Source organism: Loxodonta africana, unplaced genomic scaffold, assembly GCF_030014295.1.
Source record: "Loxodonta africana isolate mLoxAfr1 unplaced genomic scaffold, mLoxAfr1.hap2 scaffold_763, whole genome shotgun sequence".
Taxonomy (NCBI): domain Eukaryota; kingdom Metazoa; phylum Chordata; class Mammalia; order Proboscidea; family Elephantidae; genus Loxodonta; species Loxodonta africana.
The window spans coordinates 26,892-46,037 of record NW_026975499.1 but is presented as its reverse complement, the minus strand read 5'-3'; the positions used below and the strand labels follow the sequence as shown (position 1 = coordinate 46,037).

Here is a 19,146-nt window from a genome sequence, read left to right as displayed (position 1 = left end):
ATAAGCAAATCCAGCCCTCTTCATAGAACTTGACATCTTGGTTCTGGATCGTGGCCCATTATGACTGCCTCCATGGGCAACTCTGCATTCTTTCTATGGCCTCTGGCTTCCGTATTCTCTGGGCGCTTACTGTGAAGAGAAGGAATCAAAATTGGCCTACTGCCCCCACAAACCATACTTGGAGACAAAGCGTTGCCTGGCCTTCTACGAAATGGCCCTGTTCCTAGCATCTGAGTTTCCTTGTAGGAACTATCTCCCCTGTTTACATAGTGAAGGAACTAATGCAGATATGGATAGGACTGGGATTATAGCAGAGCTAAGTTATGACAGACTGGTTTTTTTGTTTTGTTTTTGTGAACATCTTTTTGCCGTTTCCGGCCACCTCCCTTCCTCTGGAAACATGCCGATTTCAGCAAGTCCAGCCTATCAGTTCTGCCTTCTAAATCCATTGGTTCATGGTCATCTGAGAGCACTTCTGTCACATACAGGAGCTGCTGCCCTCACCCTCCAGACACACTTGCAGCTGAAGCTGAATATTGCTACTCTGGGGTTTCCTTCCAGCCTTAAATTTCAGTTCAATATCTTCAGCTGCCCAGGTCATGGCTCTGCTACTTTCCTTGATCCTTGGTGAGTATCTCTGCTCCTGTTGGCTTAGACTCCAGAGTTTTCTCGGATTTTGATCAGGACAATCTTCCACTTGCCAAGCCTGCACAGATTCCATTCTTCCAAGGTCAGCTTCTCCCTGCCTCCTTTCTTTATACCTAGCAACTCTTCTAAACCCAAAGGAAGCCACTTAATCCACACCCAATTTATAATCTACTTTGATGGCCAGATTTTTAAAATCTATTCCCCTTATATTTGCAATGACCTATTTATGGTCATTTTTTTTTTCTTTCCATTTCCCTTTTTACATAAATTTCCCGAAAAGTACTATTTATGAGAAAACAGGTAGAGCAAGGGAAGGAAGATGAGCCACAAGACATACTCCTTTTTTTTTTTTTTTTTTAATCATATTACTTGGTTTCCTCTCAAAAATTTTCTCTATCACACTTCCCTAATTTCTCCCAGCTTCTTAACACCCAGGGTAATCTAAAGTAAATGGGGATTTGGGAACTAAAGAGACCTGAGTTTCAATCTTGGCTCTTTAATTTCTTATCTGTCATTCAATATGTCAGTTACCATACATCTGTGATATCTTGATTTCTCATTTATGAAATGAAGATAATGTTATCTTTCTCACAGGTTTGTTAAGAATGTTTGCATGAGATAACTAATTTAGGACATCTAACAATGCAATGCTTGCTAGATAAATTTTCTAATCAATCTCATCCATTTTCATTGCCTTGTTGAAGTCCTGGTTTCCCTCTTTCTCTCTTTCTCTCTCTCACACACACAACTGGGCAAGTATACACTTCCTGAAACATCTATATAGCCCACAGCACCTAAGAGCCAGCTCTGCCCATCATAAATGTACTGCTGAATCTCCCAGGCTTACCTCAGACCCAGCTCCTTCATGAAGCATTATTGGTCTGTGTCACCCGCATTATCCCCCTCCCTACAGAGGAGAGCTTTCAAGTCATGTAGTAGCTATATCAATTTCCAGCTCACGTTGCTATGAGTTGAAATTGACTCAATGGCAACGGGTTTGGTTTTTTGGTTTTTGGTATCAAACTTGGCACATTCAATTTCCTTTGTATGGAAAAATGTTTTGTGTTCATTGTTAGGCATGTAGAGTGTTATACAAATGGTTCACATAAGTATAACTTTGGGTTTTAGGCAGTTGCAAACCAGAACTCACGGAGTCTGAGTGTGGGCATGTCCTGAAGAGTAAGGGCCTGGGGCTATTGAGGAATTCCTTGGAAACCAAGAAAAGAAAGTATCCCAGGACAAGCCACTGAGATACTTGGATTTGCCTGAAAAACTCTAGAGTGGAAGGTCAAAGGTATGAGTTCCTTCAGAAGAATCCTTTAAGATAAGGGAGGAGTTCTGCACTTGAAAATACCTAGCCCTCAAGGACTATTGGAGGTCACAGGGCTCAGGACTGTACAGTGTTAGGAGAGAGCCTTAGGAATGAAAGGGTCCAACCCAGCAGATCCTCCAGGAAGAAACTCCAATATATTGAACGAGTGCAGATGCATAAATCTAGAGATTTGGAACTGAGTAGAGGGCTGCTTTCTAACCTACTGGCCTAAATCTGGGGTCTGTAAACTAGCCCATTTTAAAATGGTTTTAAAAATTCAAAAGAAGAATAATATTTTGTGACACGTGAAAGTTACATGAAATAAAATTTTATTGGAACACAGCCATGTCCATCTGTTTACTTATTGCCCATGGCTGTTTTTAAACTACAAAGGCAGAGTTGAGTAGTTGCAACAGAGATCATATGGTCCACAAAGCCTAAAGTATTTACTATCTGGCCTTTTGAAGGAGAAATTTGCTGACCCTGGACTAAATGCAGTGCCAGTGCACACAGGCCAATCCCACCACTTTTCCCTACTCCTTGCACGGCCCCCACTGTGTCTTTACCTCCCCCCACCAGTGCATCTTTCCAGTGGCCTCCAGCAACTCATTTTTGTTGACCCAGAGGTGGCTTTACCACACTGTAACTACAGGCTGTATTAACCAATCAACATAGTTGACTGGAATAGAAATCCAAATCTAGGCATGTCTGGCACAGAGTTCCCATCACATGTCCGGGGAGCAGGATGGGGTCAGTTAGCTGTGGTAGAATTGGTCTCTGTAATTCCTTGCCAATGTCCATGTGTCCTTTGAAGCTGGCCATCCCAGGAGAAGGTGCCAACAAGCCTGACTTTGGAGGTTGTATATGTACCGCCCCAACTATCGCGCAAGTTTTGGCAAGGGCCTTCCAGAGAGTTGTAGTCAGCAAAGCCTTGGAAATTGACTATATGACCTCACTCACTGCCTTCTTTTTTCCCTAGCCATTTGCACTGGACCTGGCCTCATAGGTAAGATTTTTGGGGGATTCCTGAGAGGTAGGCCTTCAAGCTCAGGAAAGTGGAAATTTTGAAACTAACCGGACCACAGGGAAATTGTTGTTGTTAGGTACCACCGAGTCAGTTATGACTCATAGTGACCCTGTGTACGACAGAATGGAACCCCACTCGGCCCTGTGCCGTCTTCATAATCGTTGTTATGCTTGAGCCTATTGTTGCAGCCACTGTGTCAACCCATCTGCCTTTCTGCATTCCCACCCCCTCTCAGTCTTGTCTGGATAGATTTCTACCTCCAGAACTTATAAGGAATTAGGGTGGTTCATCCTGCAATGAGAAGTCTCTGGCTGGTGCAAACGATTTGCACTCGTCTACTCGTCTATGTGCAAAAAAGGCTTGGTGAACTGCTTCTGTGAAGATTACGGCCAAGAAAACTCTAGGGAGCAGTTCTACTCTGGGGTCACTATGAGCTGGAATTGACTTGATTGCTTTTGTTTTATCCTGCAAGGGGACTCCTCTCCACTTGGCCTCCATGGCCCAAGATGCTTGGCCAACATCTAAGTATCATATGGCTTTATTTCAGGCCAAGTAGGAGCAGTTCTACTGTGTCCTGTAGGATCTCTATGAGTCAGAATCTACTCTATGGCACACACAACACACAACACACACACACACACACACACACACACACACACACACAGAGGTACCTTACCATCTGGTGGCTATCTCTGGGAAATGAACTTCCTTTTGCTCCACTTGGAACCAGCACATCCAGGTCCCCCTGCCAGCCTTAATGTTACCTTTATTTGAACTGTGAATCCATCTGCCTCTGCGCAGTACATGGCTGGACCAGCAGAGTTCAGGCTGGATGTCAGCCTCCATTGGTCACCTCTGCAAGGAGCCTTTGGGCAACGCACAACCTGCACAACCAAGCAGAGGTTGGGCTGCACAAAGAGCATAAGTCTATGGAAGAGGGAGGTTATGATGGTACAAACTCAAGGGGGTTGTTTGTAGAATATCAGTTTTTTTTTACATAGTCCCTGCAGTCTATCCTTTCTCTCGAGTAGAGAGTTTACTAGAGAGAGGAAGCCACAGACTCTGCTATGGGTGTGGAAGCTTCTGCATCCTGCTGGATGCAGTTTGATTTCTTAATGAGCTCAGTTGTTGGGTCCTCAGTCCAACTCTCAGATGACTTGATCTTTTTACTTTGGCCTCCAGGACTGTTCCTTGGTGCTGGTATTGGGAAACAATGGCTCTCTTGACAAACCTCCCCGTACTCTAGGATGTTTTTCTTCTGACCCTGGCTCCCTCTCTAAAGCCTTCTGATGCTAAAGGCTGCTAACGGCACCGCCTAGGACACAACTGCCCTGATGATTCTTTCTACTCTTTTGTAGCTTTAAAATCTTACTCAGCCATTCTTTCTCCCCGCAAGCTGAATTTCTTTTATATTTACTATTTCTTTTTTTTTAAAATACATATTTCTTCTTTCCCATGGGCTCTTCTAGTATTTCATTCCACAGAAAATTAAAACTCATTAAAAGGGAGTTTATTTTAAAACTAGCATTTTATCACCCAAAATCAAATATAATAACCTGACTGTGATCTTACTAGCTAATCTTTCCTGGAGTAAATAACAAGGTCAATGCAAACTCTAGTCTTAGTTATGATGAACTATACTGACTCAAAAGTTATTTCTGGGTGACTCCTTAAGAATTATATTTGTACCCAAATGTATCAGCCTTAAACCCGGATGCAAAAATGGTAACTTTCTTAGTTTTTCTATTACTAATTTAATTTCAAGTATTCATTCTATATATTCTGCATATTACCAAAAAAAAAAAAAAAAGGAATAAGAAGAAACAAAAAACAAATGAACAAACTAAACATAAGCTTTCCAGTGCAGTTTAATATCAGCCAGATCAGTGTTTTCTTATTCAACCACTTCTTCTGGGTTAATTCTAAGTTTTCTGGGGAGTTTACACAGCATTGAGACAAGGCAGGCAGCAGGAAATATGGTCCTCAGAAGTCATATTCCATCCCTGCAGGCAGCTGGGTCATCCCGTGTGGTCTATGTTGACATCTGTTAAGCCACTCATATCTCTATAGGTCGCAGACCACCAGCCCAAATGTGATCCCTCCAGGTGAACCAGACCTCTCTCAGCTAAATGTCCCACTGGCTAACTTCCCCACTCTGTGGAGCGTGACAAATTCCTCTCTTTACCTTTTTCACTCTGGAGCTACAGGAGACTTGGAGGGATTACTTCAGCCTAGTGACTAAATATAAGCTCCTTGAGGGCAGCAATATTACCTGTCTTATTCATCGCTGTTCTCAAAGTTCATAAAATAATACCTTGAACATAGTATACACTCAACAAGTGTTGCCTGATGGGCTGTTTGTTTCCTATTCTACTTCTATGCTTCAGGAGAAGGGAGAGGTTTCTGTTAGTCTTTTGCCCCCCATAGTCTACTTGAGAAGCAGAACCAAGTCATGGATTCCTCAAAACTCATGTATAGGTTCTATAGAGCCTCTCTCCTACCCCAAACCCATCCTCAGTGACCTCTTAGACTAGAAATTGGGGCTCTGAGACTCTGAGGCTCTAATGATTCCTTTGTCTGGTGTTCTCTGTATTTCTTCTGACCTGGATGCTTGGGCATGGGAAAATGTCACAGGAAGTAACAAGGATGATGTGTGTCACTGCTAATGGGATAGAGAGGCTGTTCAGCTTAAAAAAAAAAAAAAAAATCCATTGCCATCGAGTTGATTCTGACTCATACAGTGTAGAACTGCCCCACAGGTTTTCCAAAGCTGTGATCTTCATGGCAACAGTATGCCACAGCTTTCTCCCACAAAGTGGTCAGTGGGATTGAACCATTGGACCTTTCAGTTCACAGCTGAGCCCTTTAACCACTGTGCCACCAGGACTCCTTTGTTCAGTTTAGGTCCCCAAACTATACGTCGATCTCTCAGTCCCTCCTCCGTCTGACGTCCGTGGGGAGAGACAGAGTCATGAACAAGAAAGATCACATAGGAACCTTCGCTAGACTTGGATGCTGGCCTGGGGCTTCTGCTAATTTACAGTATGACCGTAGGATCTTCACTTCTCTGGGGATTGTCTCCCTTATCTGTGAAATAGTGGGATTGGGCTTTATAATCTCTATAGGCCCTTCTGGTTCTGACCACCAGAGATTCTGAGAATTCTGCTTTATCTTTAATCAATATCCTTCCTTTAATCTGCAAACAAAATCCTACAGTCATATCTAGGAGTCTGTAGGTGGAATTTCTTGGTAGGGTACAATTAAGGGTGTAGCAGAATCAGAGCTCAGAGATGGGGCCCTGCAGGTCCTCTCTCTCCCCTTCCCTTCTGTTTTCTCCTTCCCCTCCTCTGACTTTCCATGCTGCCTGTGAATGGTGAAGCAGTCCCAAGCTGACTGACCACACCCCCTGAGGACCCTTTAGACTTCTCCTGGGTCCCCAGCTAATAGTGCGTCTCCTTGCAGAGTCTTCATACAGAGCGCAACTGGTGGGAGGCCCCCACCGCTGTGAAGGGCGAGTAGATGTGGAACAGAACGGTCAGTGGAGCACTGTGTGTGGTTACAACTGGGACTTGAAGAACGTAGTTGTGGTGTGCCGGGAGTTGGGCTGTGGAGCAGCGAAGGGAACACAGAGTAGTTTTCCATATAAGCCACAGGCGGAAGAGAACCAAGACTTCTTCATCGAGGAGTTCCACTGCAAGGGGCTGGAAGATACACTGGCTCAATGTGAGAAAGAAGATACTGATTATGGGAGCTGTAGCCACCAAGACTACGCAGGAGCTTCATGTGAAAGTGAGTATGGCAGGGCTCACAGACCATCTGCCAGCTGCCCATACCCCACAAGGCCACACTTGTCTGTCTTTACTTCCCACTGTGGACTTTCTCATGGGCTGCAATGGCTAATTGGTCCCTTGTCCTTCACATCTCACACTTGACCTAGCGATAAACGTTATCCTCACCTAGAATTGTTACTGCTACTTGCTTGAGCTAATGCCTTCCTCTTAGTTACAAGATGTATGAGAACCTGTTTCTTTTCTGAACACACACAGACGCACATGCAGAGACTCCCCTGCAGTCAGGAAGCATATGCTGAATAGGGTACCAGGTATCTGGATCTAGAGTTGGAGTTATGGGGGACGAAATGAGCCCACGAGGTATAATTTATACTTGACCTATAGTTTCGGCTCTCAAGTTGTCCACCAGCTAGTCAGGTAGGTAGGAGGTGCTCACGGGAAACCAGCACACTCTCACATGTTTTTCTCTATTCCTTTCCTTTCCTGCATACATTTGCTTTCTATGTCTTAATAATTTCTCCCCTCTCTGTGTGTACTTTTCCCCAGTAGACTGTGATTTGGCTAAGTGGCTAAGCCATGTCTTCTCTTTCTCGGCCTCCCATGAATTTTTTACCAGGGAAACAGTCACCGACTCTTTGTGACCTGATGCTGAGGCTTCTTTCCTATTTTTTAGAAGTCTTGAAGATTGAGAGCCCTAATCTGGGATTCTTGGGTGCTAGTGCTGACACTAATAGCAAAAGGCTTTGGCCTTGGGCACATCACTTCACTTCTCTGTATGTTATATTGTGTTTGGTTTTTTATTTTATTTTTTTAAATCTACACAGTGTTTCTATCTGCCTTTTTTGAGGAGCAAATGAGAAGTTGAATGTGAAAAGAATTTGAAAAAATAAAAATGCGTAGAAATGATTAATGGTTCAACTCAGAACTGACTCATTGGTTCATTCATCTACTCATTCAGCAAAGCATTCGTAAGCAGTTATTAGGCCCTAAGCACTCCAGTCTACATTGTACTAAACAGCAAGAGAGTAGAGATGTATACATTGATTCTCTTTTCTCAAGAAGACTGTGTTCTCGCAGGGAACAGACACTTCCTCTTTCTTTTTCCAGTCCCAGAGACTGTGCGGCTGGCTGATGGCCCCGGACGCTGCATAGGGCGAGTGGAGGTGAAGCATCAGGACCAGTGGGGCACCGTGTGCAAAGCAGGCTGGAACCTCCAGGCTGCCAAGGTGGTATGCCGGCAGCTGGGATGTGGGAAGGCCACACTGACCCGAGGAAACTGTAAAAGAGCTACACAGGGCCAAGGTCCCATCTGGCTGAACCAGGTGTCATGCTCAGGAAAAGAACTAACTATTCAGGATTGCCCTTCCAGGCCTTGGGGGAAGAACAACTGCACCCATGACGAAGACACTTGGGTCCACTGCGAAGGTAAAACCTGCAAATTCAGAGGCTAAGATTTTTCATGAATTTATTAAATGAAATTTTATTCAGTCATTATTTACAGAGAATTGTAAATACACATAGCAAAGTTAATTGTGCTTATCCTTAATGTTCTGGTCTTTAAAACGGGACTAATAATACCTGCCTTTGTATATAAAAATGATGTAAACAAACAAAAAAACTAAACCTGTCATCACTGAGTCGATTCTAACTCATAATCAGTGTCCTAGTCACCTAGTGCTGCCGTAACAGAAATACCACAAGCGGATGGCTTTAACAAAGAGAAATTGATTCTCTCACAGTCTAGTCGGTTACCAGTCCAAATTCAGGGCATCGGCTCCAGGAAGGCTTTCTCTCTCTGTCAGCTCTGAAGGAAGGTCCTTGTCCTCAACCTTCCTCTGGTCGAGGAGCTTCTCAGGCACAGGGACCCCCTGTCCAAAGGACACACTTTGCTCCTGGTGCAGTTTTCTTGGTGGTGTGAGGTCCCCAACTCTCTGCTTACTTCCCTTTCCTTTCATCTCTTGAGAGATAAAAGGTGGTGCAGGCCACACCCCAGGGAAACTCCCTCCACATTGGATAGGGGAGGTGACCTGAGTAAGGGTGGTATTACATTCTCACCCGAATCCTTTTTAACATAAAATCACAATCACAAAACAGAGGACAACCACACAGTACTGGAATCCTGGCCTAATCAAGTTGATACACCCATTTTTGGGGGGACATAATTCAATCCATGACAGTTACTATAGCAGCTCTATTAGTATATTAAACAATATTAATCTCTATATTATTAAAAAAAAAATACGAACTATTATTTTATTGAATTCTGTATAAGTTTTCTGAGCCTGATTCCCCAATTTTCGGTAGCACATTTATTTAATGCTGGCCTGGCTTCTTTCTTCCACTCAGCATGCTTTTGAATTGATAATCGCCTCCTCTGCAGTTTGCTCCCAAATGGTGTATCTAAAACCCGAAACATATTTGTTTTGTTCCATAAAAGACCCCGTTATAACAATGGCTTCAGTGGGTAAAAAAACCTAGGTCTAGACTCTGCCTCTCGCTGAGGGGGGAGCACAAACTTCACTGGGAGATGGACCCTGACGATCGAAACATACACTGTAGGAAACCCAGGTGGTGTAGTGGTTAAGTGCTACAGCTGCTAACTAAAGGGTCAGCAGTTCGAATCTGCCAGGTGCTCCTTGGAAACTCTATGGGGCAGTTCTGCTCTGTCCTATAGGGTCGCTATGAGTCGGAATTAGCTCAACAGCACTGGGTTTGTTTGTTTGTTTGTTTGTTTTTTGGTTTAGCTCATATAAAGGGATTAAAAAATTTTTACTGTGCCTTGGGTGAAAGTTTGCAAAGCAAATTCGTTTTCATTTGATGTTGTTAGGTGTTGTCGAGCTGGTTGAGTTGGTTGCATCTCACAGCAACCCTGTGTACAAAAGAAGGAAACACTGCCCGGTCCTGCACTATCTTCACAATCATTGTTATGCCTAAGTCCATTGTTGCAGCCACTATGTCAATCCATGTCCTAGAGGGTCTTCCCTCTTTTTTGATGACCCTCTGCTTTACCAAGCACGATGTCCTTCTCCAGGAACTGGTCCCTCCTGATAACATGTCCGAAGTATGTGAGATGAAGCCTCACTATCCTTGCTTCTAAGGAGCATTCTGGCTGTACTTCTTCCAAAACAGATTTGTTCGTTCTTCCGGCAGTCTATGGTATATTCAGTATTCTTTTCCAACACCATAAATCAAAGGCGTCAATTCTTCTTTGATCTTCGTTATTCATTGTTCAGCTTTCGCATGCGTAGGAGGTGATTGAAAACACCGTGGCTTGGGTCAGACTCACCTTAGTCCTCAAAGTGACACAGCTTTGCTTTTCAACACTTTAAAGAGGCTTTTTGCAGCAGATTTGCCCAGTGCAATACGTTTTTTGATTTCTTGACTGCCTTTTCCATGCTGCTCATATGTTAATATAGACAACAGCACACAAGGGCCATAGTCAAGGCAACTTCTTAGACATAACCAAACACATTGTGGGATGAAGTTCCTAGGCTTGAAGGCTAGAATTCTGTTGGTAATTTTTGCATCTATTTTCATGAGGGACATCGGTCTGTAATTTTCCTTTTTGGGGTGTCTTTGCCTGGCTTTGGTAATCAGGGTTATGCTGGGTTCATAGATTGACTTCAGGAATATTCCTTCCTTTTCTATACTCTGAAATAGTTTGAGTAGTATTGGTATAAGCTCGTCTCTGAATGTTTGTAGAGTTCTCCAGTGAAGCCACTAGGGCCAGGGCTTTTTGTTGTTGTTGTTGTTGTGTGTGTGTGTGCATGTGTTTAAACTCTTCAAGCTCTTATTTAGTTATGGATCTGTTCAGTTTTTTTTTTGTTTAAGGAGGTAGTGTGTTTCTAGAAATGTGTCCATTTCCTATAGATTTTCAAATCGGTTGAAGTGCAGTTTTTCGTAGTATTCTGTTATGATCCTTTTTATTTCAATTAGTTTGGTTGTAATGTCACCCATCTCATTTCTTATCCAAGTTACTTGCTTCCTCTCCTGCTTTTCTTTTGTCAGTTTGGCCAGTTGTTTGTCAATTTTGTTGATGCTTTCAAAGAACCAACTTCCAGTCTTATTATTTCTATTATTTTTTTTTGTTCCCTACTTCATTTATAATGGGATTTTGATATGCGTTTTTCAACCAAACAAATTGTGGCTGTTGTTAGGTGCCATAGAGTCAGTTCCGACTCACAGCAACTGTATGTACACTAGAACAAAATGTTGTCCAGTCCTGTGCTAGTGTCACAATCATTGCTATGTTTGAGCCCATTGTTGGAGCTGCTGTGTCAATCCATTCCCTTAAGGGTCTTCCTCTTTTTCATCAGCCAAGCATGATGTCCGTCTCCAGTGATACCAAACAGATAGGGGCTAGCTAATATACAATAAAAACATACTTAAAAACCTGATTTAAAGTTTTTTAAAATTTCTGGTGGCTTAAAGTATCTCTTTGGAATGCTACCAAATCATGAAATCACCCAGAATTAATTCTTTAAGTAAGAGCTGACCTTAAATTTCTATTTTGATTAGGTCTTTTCCCCAAATGAAAAATTATTGCACAAAGTCTTAAATATCTGAAGAATTGACTGCCAAAGTGTTAGATGAAAGAGAGGAAGCAGGGGCGTAGGAACCAGAGGGGCCTCTAAGAATTCAGTCTTGGTATTGAGTACTATTTTGGCTTGAGTAAAGACAAATATACTGTAATCTTAACATTAGGCATGTGGAGAGAGAGAAATTAGGCAACATTAGGGAGGATGGGGAGTCCCTGGATGGTGTGGATGGTTAATGTGCTCTGCTGCTAACCAGAAGTTTGGTGGTTCAAGTCCAACCAGAGGCACCTTGGAAGAAAGGCCTGGTTATCTACTTCTGAAAAATCAGTCACTGAAAATCGCATGGTACATAGTTCTGCTCTGACACGCAGGAGGTTGTCATGGGTCCGAATAGACTTGATGGCAACTGGTCACTGGCTAGAAGGGACGGACCTGGAGCTGAGAAGTTAATCCTGCCTTAGTGCTGCCTCTCCTTTTCCAAGGGGCTGGTAGCAACCCAACTTACAGGTTCAGGAAGACAGAGGTAAACTGTGACTGACCAAGTTGGCCTCAAGATCAAAAGAGGGTATGGCCGTGGCATCAGAAGTCTCTGAACAATATTGATACCTGTTATAAGGACAGTGGCAGAGTCATGCCTCAGAGATGCCTGCCCTAGTTGATTACAATCCTCGGTTAGCATCCTAGGTTCTGAGAAACGGAATCTATCCCCTTTGTAGAGGAGAGAGGCAGGGGGTCACCAAGGACAGGAATATAAATCCAGAATGTGAGCAAAACCCCAGGAAAGTGATCTAAGTATATACTGTAGGTGCTGGGTTCTGGGCGACTGCTCATGTATGCCAGGATCCTCGTTAAGAGACTATGGACACCAAAATTTTAGCCGTCAACTATTTTTCAGCTCCACTCGCTGATGGGGATGGGACTCCCATTATGTAGTCAGTTTTCGCTCCATGGACTCAGGCTGGCAGAACCGAAACCGTGGTGGTGGATATTCCACATCTTCACGTGGGCAGAGATGGGTTCAGAGGAATAGACAGGCTGGATCGTCAGTCTGTGCTGCCTCTGCTTTGATTCTCGCTTGGGCTTTCCGAAGAGTTACCAGAAAATGCATTCAGTGTGGTGCAGTCCAACCACCCCATGTCGCTGTTAAGTTCTTTAGTTTTTCAGACCTACTAGAAAGTCATGCATACATGTTAGATTTACAACATAGGTGGAGGAATGAAAATATATTTGTTAAGGAAAGGGATCTAGGCCACATGTGTTAGAACCTGACGGAGACCTAGAAGAGGGACTGTAAACACAGAAACACATGTGGAGAGTTTCATATGCAATGTGTTTGAGTGAGGATGTAAAGGAACTTTTTTTTTCCCTTTCTCTACCTCTCTCCAACCCTTGACTTCCTCTTTGACACCACAGATCCCTTTGAACTGAAGCTGGAGGGAGGAGAGAGCCACTGCTCTGGACGTCTGATGGTGCTGCACAAGGGTATATGGGGTTCTGTCTGTGATGATGGCTGGGGAAGAAAGGAAAACCAGGTGGTATGCAAACAACTGGGCTGTGGCCATCCCCTCCTTCTACCCTTTGGAGTCCAGAAACACTTTGGCCTGGGGGTTGGCCCCATCTGGCTGGATGATGTTCGTTGCTCAGGGAATGAGTTGTCTCTAGAGCAGTGCCGGCACAGGTTCTGGGGGTATCATGACTGCACCCACAAGGAAGATGTGGCTGTGATCTGCTCAGGTAAGTCCTGCAGCTGGAATCCATGAAGACTGGCCTGGTGTGGGCTGCAGAGTAGGAGTGGAAGTGGGGACTCTTTGGACACAATCTTGAGAAAGTCTTTTCAAAGAGCCTGGAATACTAGCCCTGAACTGGAGACCTCTTTGGGGAAGTGGGAGAAGAATCCTTGCCCTAACTTGGGCCAGGAAATACAAATGCAGCCCTTGAGTGGCTGACTCAAGAGACCCACCAGTCAGCAGCTCAGTTTTATAATCAGAATGGGAGCTGACTGTGCAGAGCTATTTGGCTCTGGAACTAGGTAAGACCTGATAGTTGACCAAGGAATGTGAGGAGCAGCTTAGTGCCTTGAAAAGGAGGGGTTTGGTGACACAAGACTGGAGTTTGAGCCCTGCTCAACTACTTTGAAGCTATGGGATCTTAGCTAGTCGCTTAATTGCTCTGAATCTGGTGCTTTCGTGTGTGAAATAGGGAGACACTTGCCCCATTTACCTCAGCGAGTTTTATGATCGTGGAGGATAAAATGTGCTAATATATGTGAGTATTGTTTGTGACTCACATGGGAGCTGGTTGGGTAAGTCCCTGGGGTACTGTACTAGTTTGTGACTTGGCCCCACCATCGGTGTGTGTCTTAGGCCCTAGGAAGGTGCCATCTATTTTCTTAGCCTCTTTGAGCTTGAATGAAACAATCCTTTCATGACCTGTTGCCACCCTTACTGTATGTTCTTCTTGTCTTTCCAGAGCCGTAGCCTGGTCTTCTTGATGTTTCATCAGGCTCCCACTAGCTCTGGAATGACCCTACTTGTCTCATGGGCCCAGATTATTCCATTTTTTTCATGCTGGGCCTGCAGACTTTGAGGCAGGCAGCCTCAGAGCCCAAACTTCTAAGAGACACCTGCTTCGGCTTATGCTCCTACACTGAGCAGAATAAGCTTCCCTTTCTTCTGAAATTGTCCTTGACAAGATAACCAAAATGGCCTCTGAGCGGAGATTTAACCTTCTAATGGAAGAAAATCAACCTCTTCCTCCATACTGGGGGATCAAACCTTTGTCTGAAAAAAATGTATAGTCATCCCCAAGCTAGGAGCACCTGTGTGAAGGTCAATCCTGAATATTCATGATTAATTTGCATTTCCTTGTCTGCTCTCTGTAAAAGCCCACCTCCCCAAGCTGCCTGCAAGCAGTCTTGGAGGCAGCAGCCCCGATTGCTCCTTCCCTTGTACAACAAAATAAAGACATCTCTCTGATCTCCCACTTCGGCCTCTCGTTTATTGGCTGTAACAAGTCACGCTGAGCAAAACCTGGGGTTTTCACCTGGCAACAACTTTAGCCACCATCCCTCCTTCCCTAAGCAGGAGTCTGAACACTGCGCTCAAGCCTTGCTCTCAGAGCCAAGCACACCCATCCTTGCCTATTATGAGAGTTATGAGGGAAGACATAGAAACTTCTTGTAGGGCAAGATGAGCTTCCAGTTGTCCTCTCCTCACCACTGACCCCTTGACATTAGTTTTTTAGCCTTTTTTGCTTCTTCCCAAACTGCCTGGGACTCCTAGGCTTGTCATTTTGACCAGATGTGCAATCCATTGCTTAGGCAAGATCTATGTCTGCAAACAAGATGAAAGGAATGGAGCAATAAGAACATTCGAAAGGAAATGTTGGTAGACAATTTCACAGAAGTTGGGGGAAATCTTAGAATCATCTTATAGCTTTTTATCAAGTCTTTGGTGATCACAATTAATAATACTTCTCTACTCTCTTACTCCTTGGTGAGTGTGGAACATTTTTCAGGGGCAGAATCCTCTAATCCAAGACATGACCTTTTTCATGACACTTGGAAAAAGATGTTGGACATTCTGACTACCCTGATAAATATATTTTTTGTCCATCCCTATACTACCTGCCAACACGGTTGGCCTTTAACAAGAAGACTGTTACAAACGCATTAGTTTTATCTAAGAAAAATATATTGGATATGGAGCTACTACTGGGAGAAGGGCAAGAAAAAGGCAGAAGGAGATTGGGATGTCCAGAGTTGTGTCTCACGCCAATCAGAAAATGTAATTTTTATTTTATGAACTGAGGCTTTGGGACCTGCTAATCTGAGGTGAAACATCATGATACTAAAATGACAATCAAGACTTGATTGTAAAAATGGACAATCTTAAACTCTGAGGCTAAGCTCCGTACTTATAATATGTCTACATTTACACTGTCTAATAAATTAGATATGACAGCCTGAACAGTTGCCCCTCTGTGATATGCTTTTTCTGCTGACAGGGAAGCAGGTGTGGCAGCTTCTCAGCAATGGCCTTTTAGGCAGGATTGGGTAGAAGGGAACTTGCCAGCAGATATAACCACGTGTGATATAGCTCTCTCCTCTGGGCATGGAGCTCTCTCCCTATTTCCTGCTCTAGCCTGTGAATTTCAAGTTCAATTCTGCATCTCCTGTTCTTCGGACTGACATGTCTAATAATCCAACTCTGATGTCATGCCTTTTTAACCTTAATGATTTTTTTTTTTTTTTTGCTTTTCTCCTAACCGAGAACTTTATGTCTCTGGACCCTGACTCTGGTTAATTTGGCCAAAACAGTTCAGCTGTGAAGGCAAGGTCACTAGTGAAATGAAGGTGCAGTGAAACAAGAGGGTACCAGTGAGGGCAGGACTTACCACTTGCTGGGGATTAGGAGGCCAGTGTTTCCCCAGGTCCTCATTCCTTAGTCCTAGAGTCCATAGCCTTTAGAATAATCATTCCTTCAGCACTAGGTTTTTGCAGGGGATCCAAAAACATTAAACAGAGAGAAATAATTTCTGACACTGTAAAGCTGTAATGAAGAACTAGTGGGGTCCTCTGAAAAACGAGTCTACAAGAAAGTACATGAAACTGATACTATTTAGTGACAAGGACTTGGCCATTCATTAGGTTCAGGGTGTGCCTGTCATCTTTTGTCTGCATTATTCAGGTAAGAAGTGAGACAGACTGGCAGCAGTGGGAGCTAAAGTCGTCTATGGGATCTCATGGTTCCTAATGACACCGGAATGTGTTTCTACCACCTAACCGACTATCTCACTGTAGATGTTCAACAAATATTTGTTCAATGAATATTTAAGAACTAGCTTGGAAATAGGCAGAGAAATCTAGCTTCTTATAAGGGGAGAAAATGCCTTAACAGATATTTTAGGATCGACCCAGCCTACTGATCTGTTCTCACAGTCTTTCCTTGTTTTGCCAACAGAACTTCACAAGAGGAATTTTGATTTCCCCTTATTTCTCCATTAAAATTCCTTTTGTAAAATTCCAATCCAGTAAGACCCCTAGAAACCAATCAAATAAAAGTACAGGGTACTTGCCCGGTGAAAGCAAGGCCTCACAGTAACCTAACTGATAGTATCAAATCCAGTTGCCGCCGAGTCAACTCCAACTCATGGTGACTCCATGTGTGTCAGAGTAGAACTGTGCTCGTTAGGGTTTTCAGTGCCTCAGTTTTCAGAAGTGGATCACCAGGCCTTCCCTCTGGGTGGCCTTGAGCCTCCAACCTTTCCGTTAGCAGCTGACTGCATTAACTATTTACACCAGCCAGGGCCTTCAAATGACAGTATTAGCAGATGCAATAAGAGTGTGCCACCAAAGGAGAGGCTGTCAGAAAACTGAAAGCCTGAAGGACATGAAGCTGGCCTCTTAGCACTGTCCAGAGAAAAGGATCCCCTGATCCAAGAATATGGCTGCCTTGTCTTGCTGTCCAAAATGAAGGTGGGTATAATAGGGTATCATAGCTTGAAGAGATCAGCATAGAGACAGAGACTTCCAGGGCTCACAGATATTCTTCTTCCTGGACACACCACTAGTCTACACTTCCTAAAAAAAAAAAAAAACACTTCCTAGCTCTCCTATATATAGATAAAGCCATGTGGCCAGTTCTCACTGGAGTATGAATGTGCTGTTTATAATACCTTCACATCAAGACAGTTAACAGTAGCTCGCCTTCTCCATGCTCTTTCTCTCTCCATCTGCTGGTCGACTGGAGAAAGACACCAAGAATATATAGAAGGGCAGATCCAGAAAATGGAAGGAACTTGGGTCTCCGAATGATTAGATGGAGCCAGACTCTCCCACCCATACTCTGCTGACTGTGACATGAATAAGAAATAAATGTTATTTATATGAAGCCACTGAAATGTCAGAGTTGTTTATTTACAGCAGTTAGCTCACCGTTACTAAAATAGACATTAAGATTAAAAAAAAAAAAACCTGGCTCACTCATAGTTTTACCTTTATTGTAGATTAATTATATTTTATTTTTGATATTTATTTTTTTAGTCTTCAAAGCTCTCTTTTTCTATATACTGGACCCACTGTGTCCATGCATTTTAAACAGTCTCTTGGATTTTAAACAAAATAATCTTGCCCTCCCGGCCACAGATGACCGGCATTAAGAGTGGACATCCTTCTCAAGCTAGATCAATCAGCCCTTCCTAGGAGTTGGAAATTGTGACCAAAATAGGGTTAGTTTCTCCAAGTAGCTGAGCTAATGTTATCCCAGAATCTGTGGCTGGCCTTTTTTTTTTTTTACACAGCACATGGAGTGGATATAATAGGATATCAGATCCTGAAGAGATTAGCCTGAAGAAACAGAGACTGCCAAGGGCTCACCTACATTCATGTTCTCTTCCTTTGTCCATGGACACGTTGGGTGTAGTGTATAGAATTCGTAGATATTCTGAGACACCCATGCTAGTAACCTGGACTTCTATATGGCTTGGCCGCATGTTGCCGTGTAGCACAACCCAGCCAGACATGAGAAGGTCATTGGCCACATCAAAGAGATCTTGGCCCAGGTTGCCAGGGAACTCCTGTGAGGGTGTCAGCCCCCCATGGACCCTGAGAAAACCAAGCTCCCCACCCTGTCCTTTGGAGGAGAGGATACAACCTTTGGGGTCAGCCTGATCCTGCACCTTGGAGCTCCAGTCCCACCACCCCCCCAAATTAAATATCTACAGCAACACCCTCCCCACCCCCAGCTTTTAACCTCCGTAGCATACCCAGCACAGGAAAAGCAACCAGCCGGCCCACGGCCACAGGGACCCAGAGAGGTTCACACGCCTCACATGACATGCTCTGGTGTACCAGGGTGCGGACCTCCACAGATGTGGCCATGTGACCAAGGACATGGGTGGAGGGAGCCTCACAGCAACACTTACACCTGACCACTCTGGCTCCCAGGACACAGGGCAGCCAAAAGCAAACCTCACACCTTGTCCAACATGCAGCTTGCCACGAGAACACAATGTGGGGCGGGACCACTCATAAGAGGGCATGCTCAGGAGACCAGGGCCTCTACGTGTCAAGCTCCCATTCTAGCACTTCAGGGGTGGGGGGAGGGGTGTGGGAGACTGGTACTGACCATCTCCGCCTCACCTAGCTAAGGGACCCTCATAGAGGTGGCCACTACTTAATCTGGACTTTTAAAATAAAAACAAGCAGAATTTGAGCCTGGAGTTCATGTGTGGGTTTTGAGGAGTAGAGGAGCCAGAAGATACAGCCAGGGTGCCCCCACCATGACAGCCCTGCTGGGGACCCCAGGCCTGCCTTGTAAGCCATGTAGGTAAGCTCCAAAACATGGGCTGCCCCCATTTCTCAGATGGGAAAACCGAGGCCCAGGCTTGACCAGGGTCACAGAACAAGTCAGGGGTACCATCCTCTCCTAACCCTACAAAAAAATAAAATAAACTAAAGGAAAAACAAGTGGAAGTCCTTCCACAGAGATAAATGGATAAGAATGAAACAGATGTGCAGGGAGGAACAGAGATAAAAGACAGAGAGAACCCAGGAAGTATTTTCAGTTTCTGATTCTTGTCTCTTCTTGGGGTCCAACTGCATTCCTGGTCTTGGGTTGTGTGAGAAATTGTTACATTCTTATGATAAATTATTTTTCTTTTCTCTTGAGTTGGCCTATGAACTTCCAACCAAAAAAATCCTAACCAATTCACTCATTTTAAATTGTGATAATTCATCCGTCTATGGCAAGATTCTTTTTTTTTTTTTGATGGCAAGATTGGTTAGATAACCCAATTTATTAATAATAAATTGACTTTCACTGTATTTAT

General features: G+C 43.9%; 1 protein-coding gene across 4 annotated transcripts; it reads left to right on the top strand.

Moving 5' to 3' along the window:
• Nucleotides 1–369: 369 nt before the first annotated feature.
• Nucleotides 370–18,549, top strand: LOC100674738 (CD5 antigen-like). 4 transcript variants are annotated; one of them, XM_064279126.1, is made up of 6 exons: nt 370–627; nt 2,940–2,966; nt 6,450–6,776; nt 7,886–8,203; nt 12,730–12,798; nt 13,786–18,549. In XM_064279126.1, the coding sequence occupies exons 1-6, from the start codon at nt 600–602 to the stop codon at nt 13,791–13,793; spliced, it is 777 nt and encodes a 258-aa protein (XP_064135196.1). In that variant the 5' UTR covers nt 370–599; the 3' UTR covers nt 13,794–18,549. The 4 variants fall into 4 exon arrangements, with proteins under 4 accessions (XP_064135196.1, XP_064135193.1, XP_064135195.1 ...); XM_064279124.1 differs by having other exon boundaries at nt 381–627; nt 12,730–13,050; XM_064279123.1 differs by lacking the exon at nt 13,786–18,549 and having other exon boundaries at nt 378–627; nt 12,730–13,779.
• Nucleotides 18,550–19,146: the final 597 nt, after the last annotated feature.

Coding starts and splice junctions, on each gene's coding strand:
- LOC100674738 (XM_064279123.1), top strand. CDS start 600: ATGGCTCTGCTACTTTCCTTGATCCTTG. Junction 2,967..6,449: donor CACTGGACCTGGCCTCATAG/GTAAGATTTTTG, acceptor GTCTCCTTGCAG/AGTCTTCATACAGAGCGCAA. Junction 6,777..7,885: donor CGCAGGAGCTTCATGTGAAA/GTGAGTATGGCA, acceptor TTCTTTTTCCAG/TCCCAGAGACTGTGCGGCTG.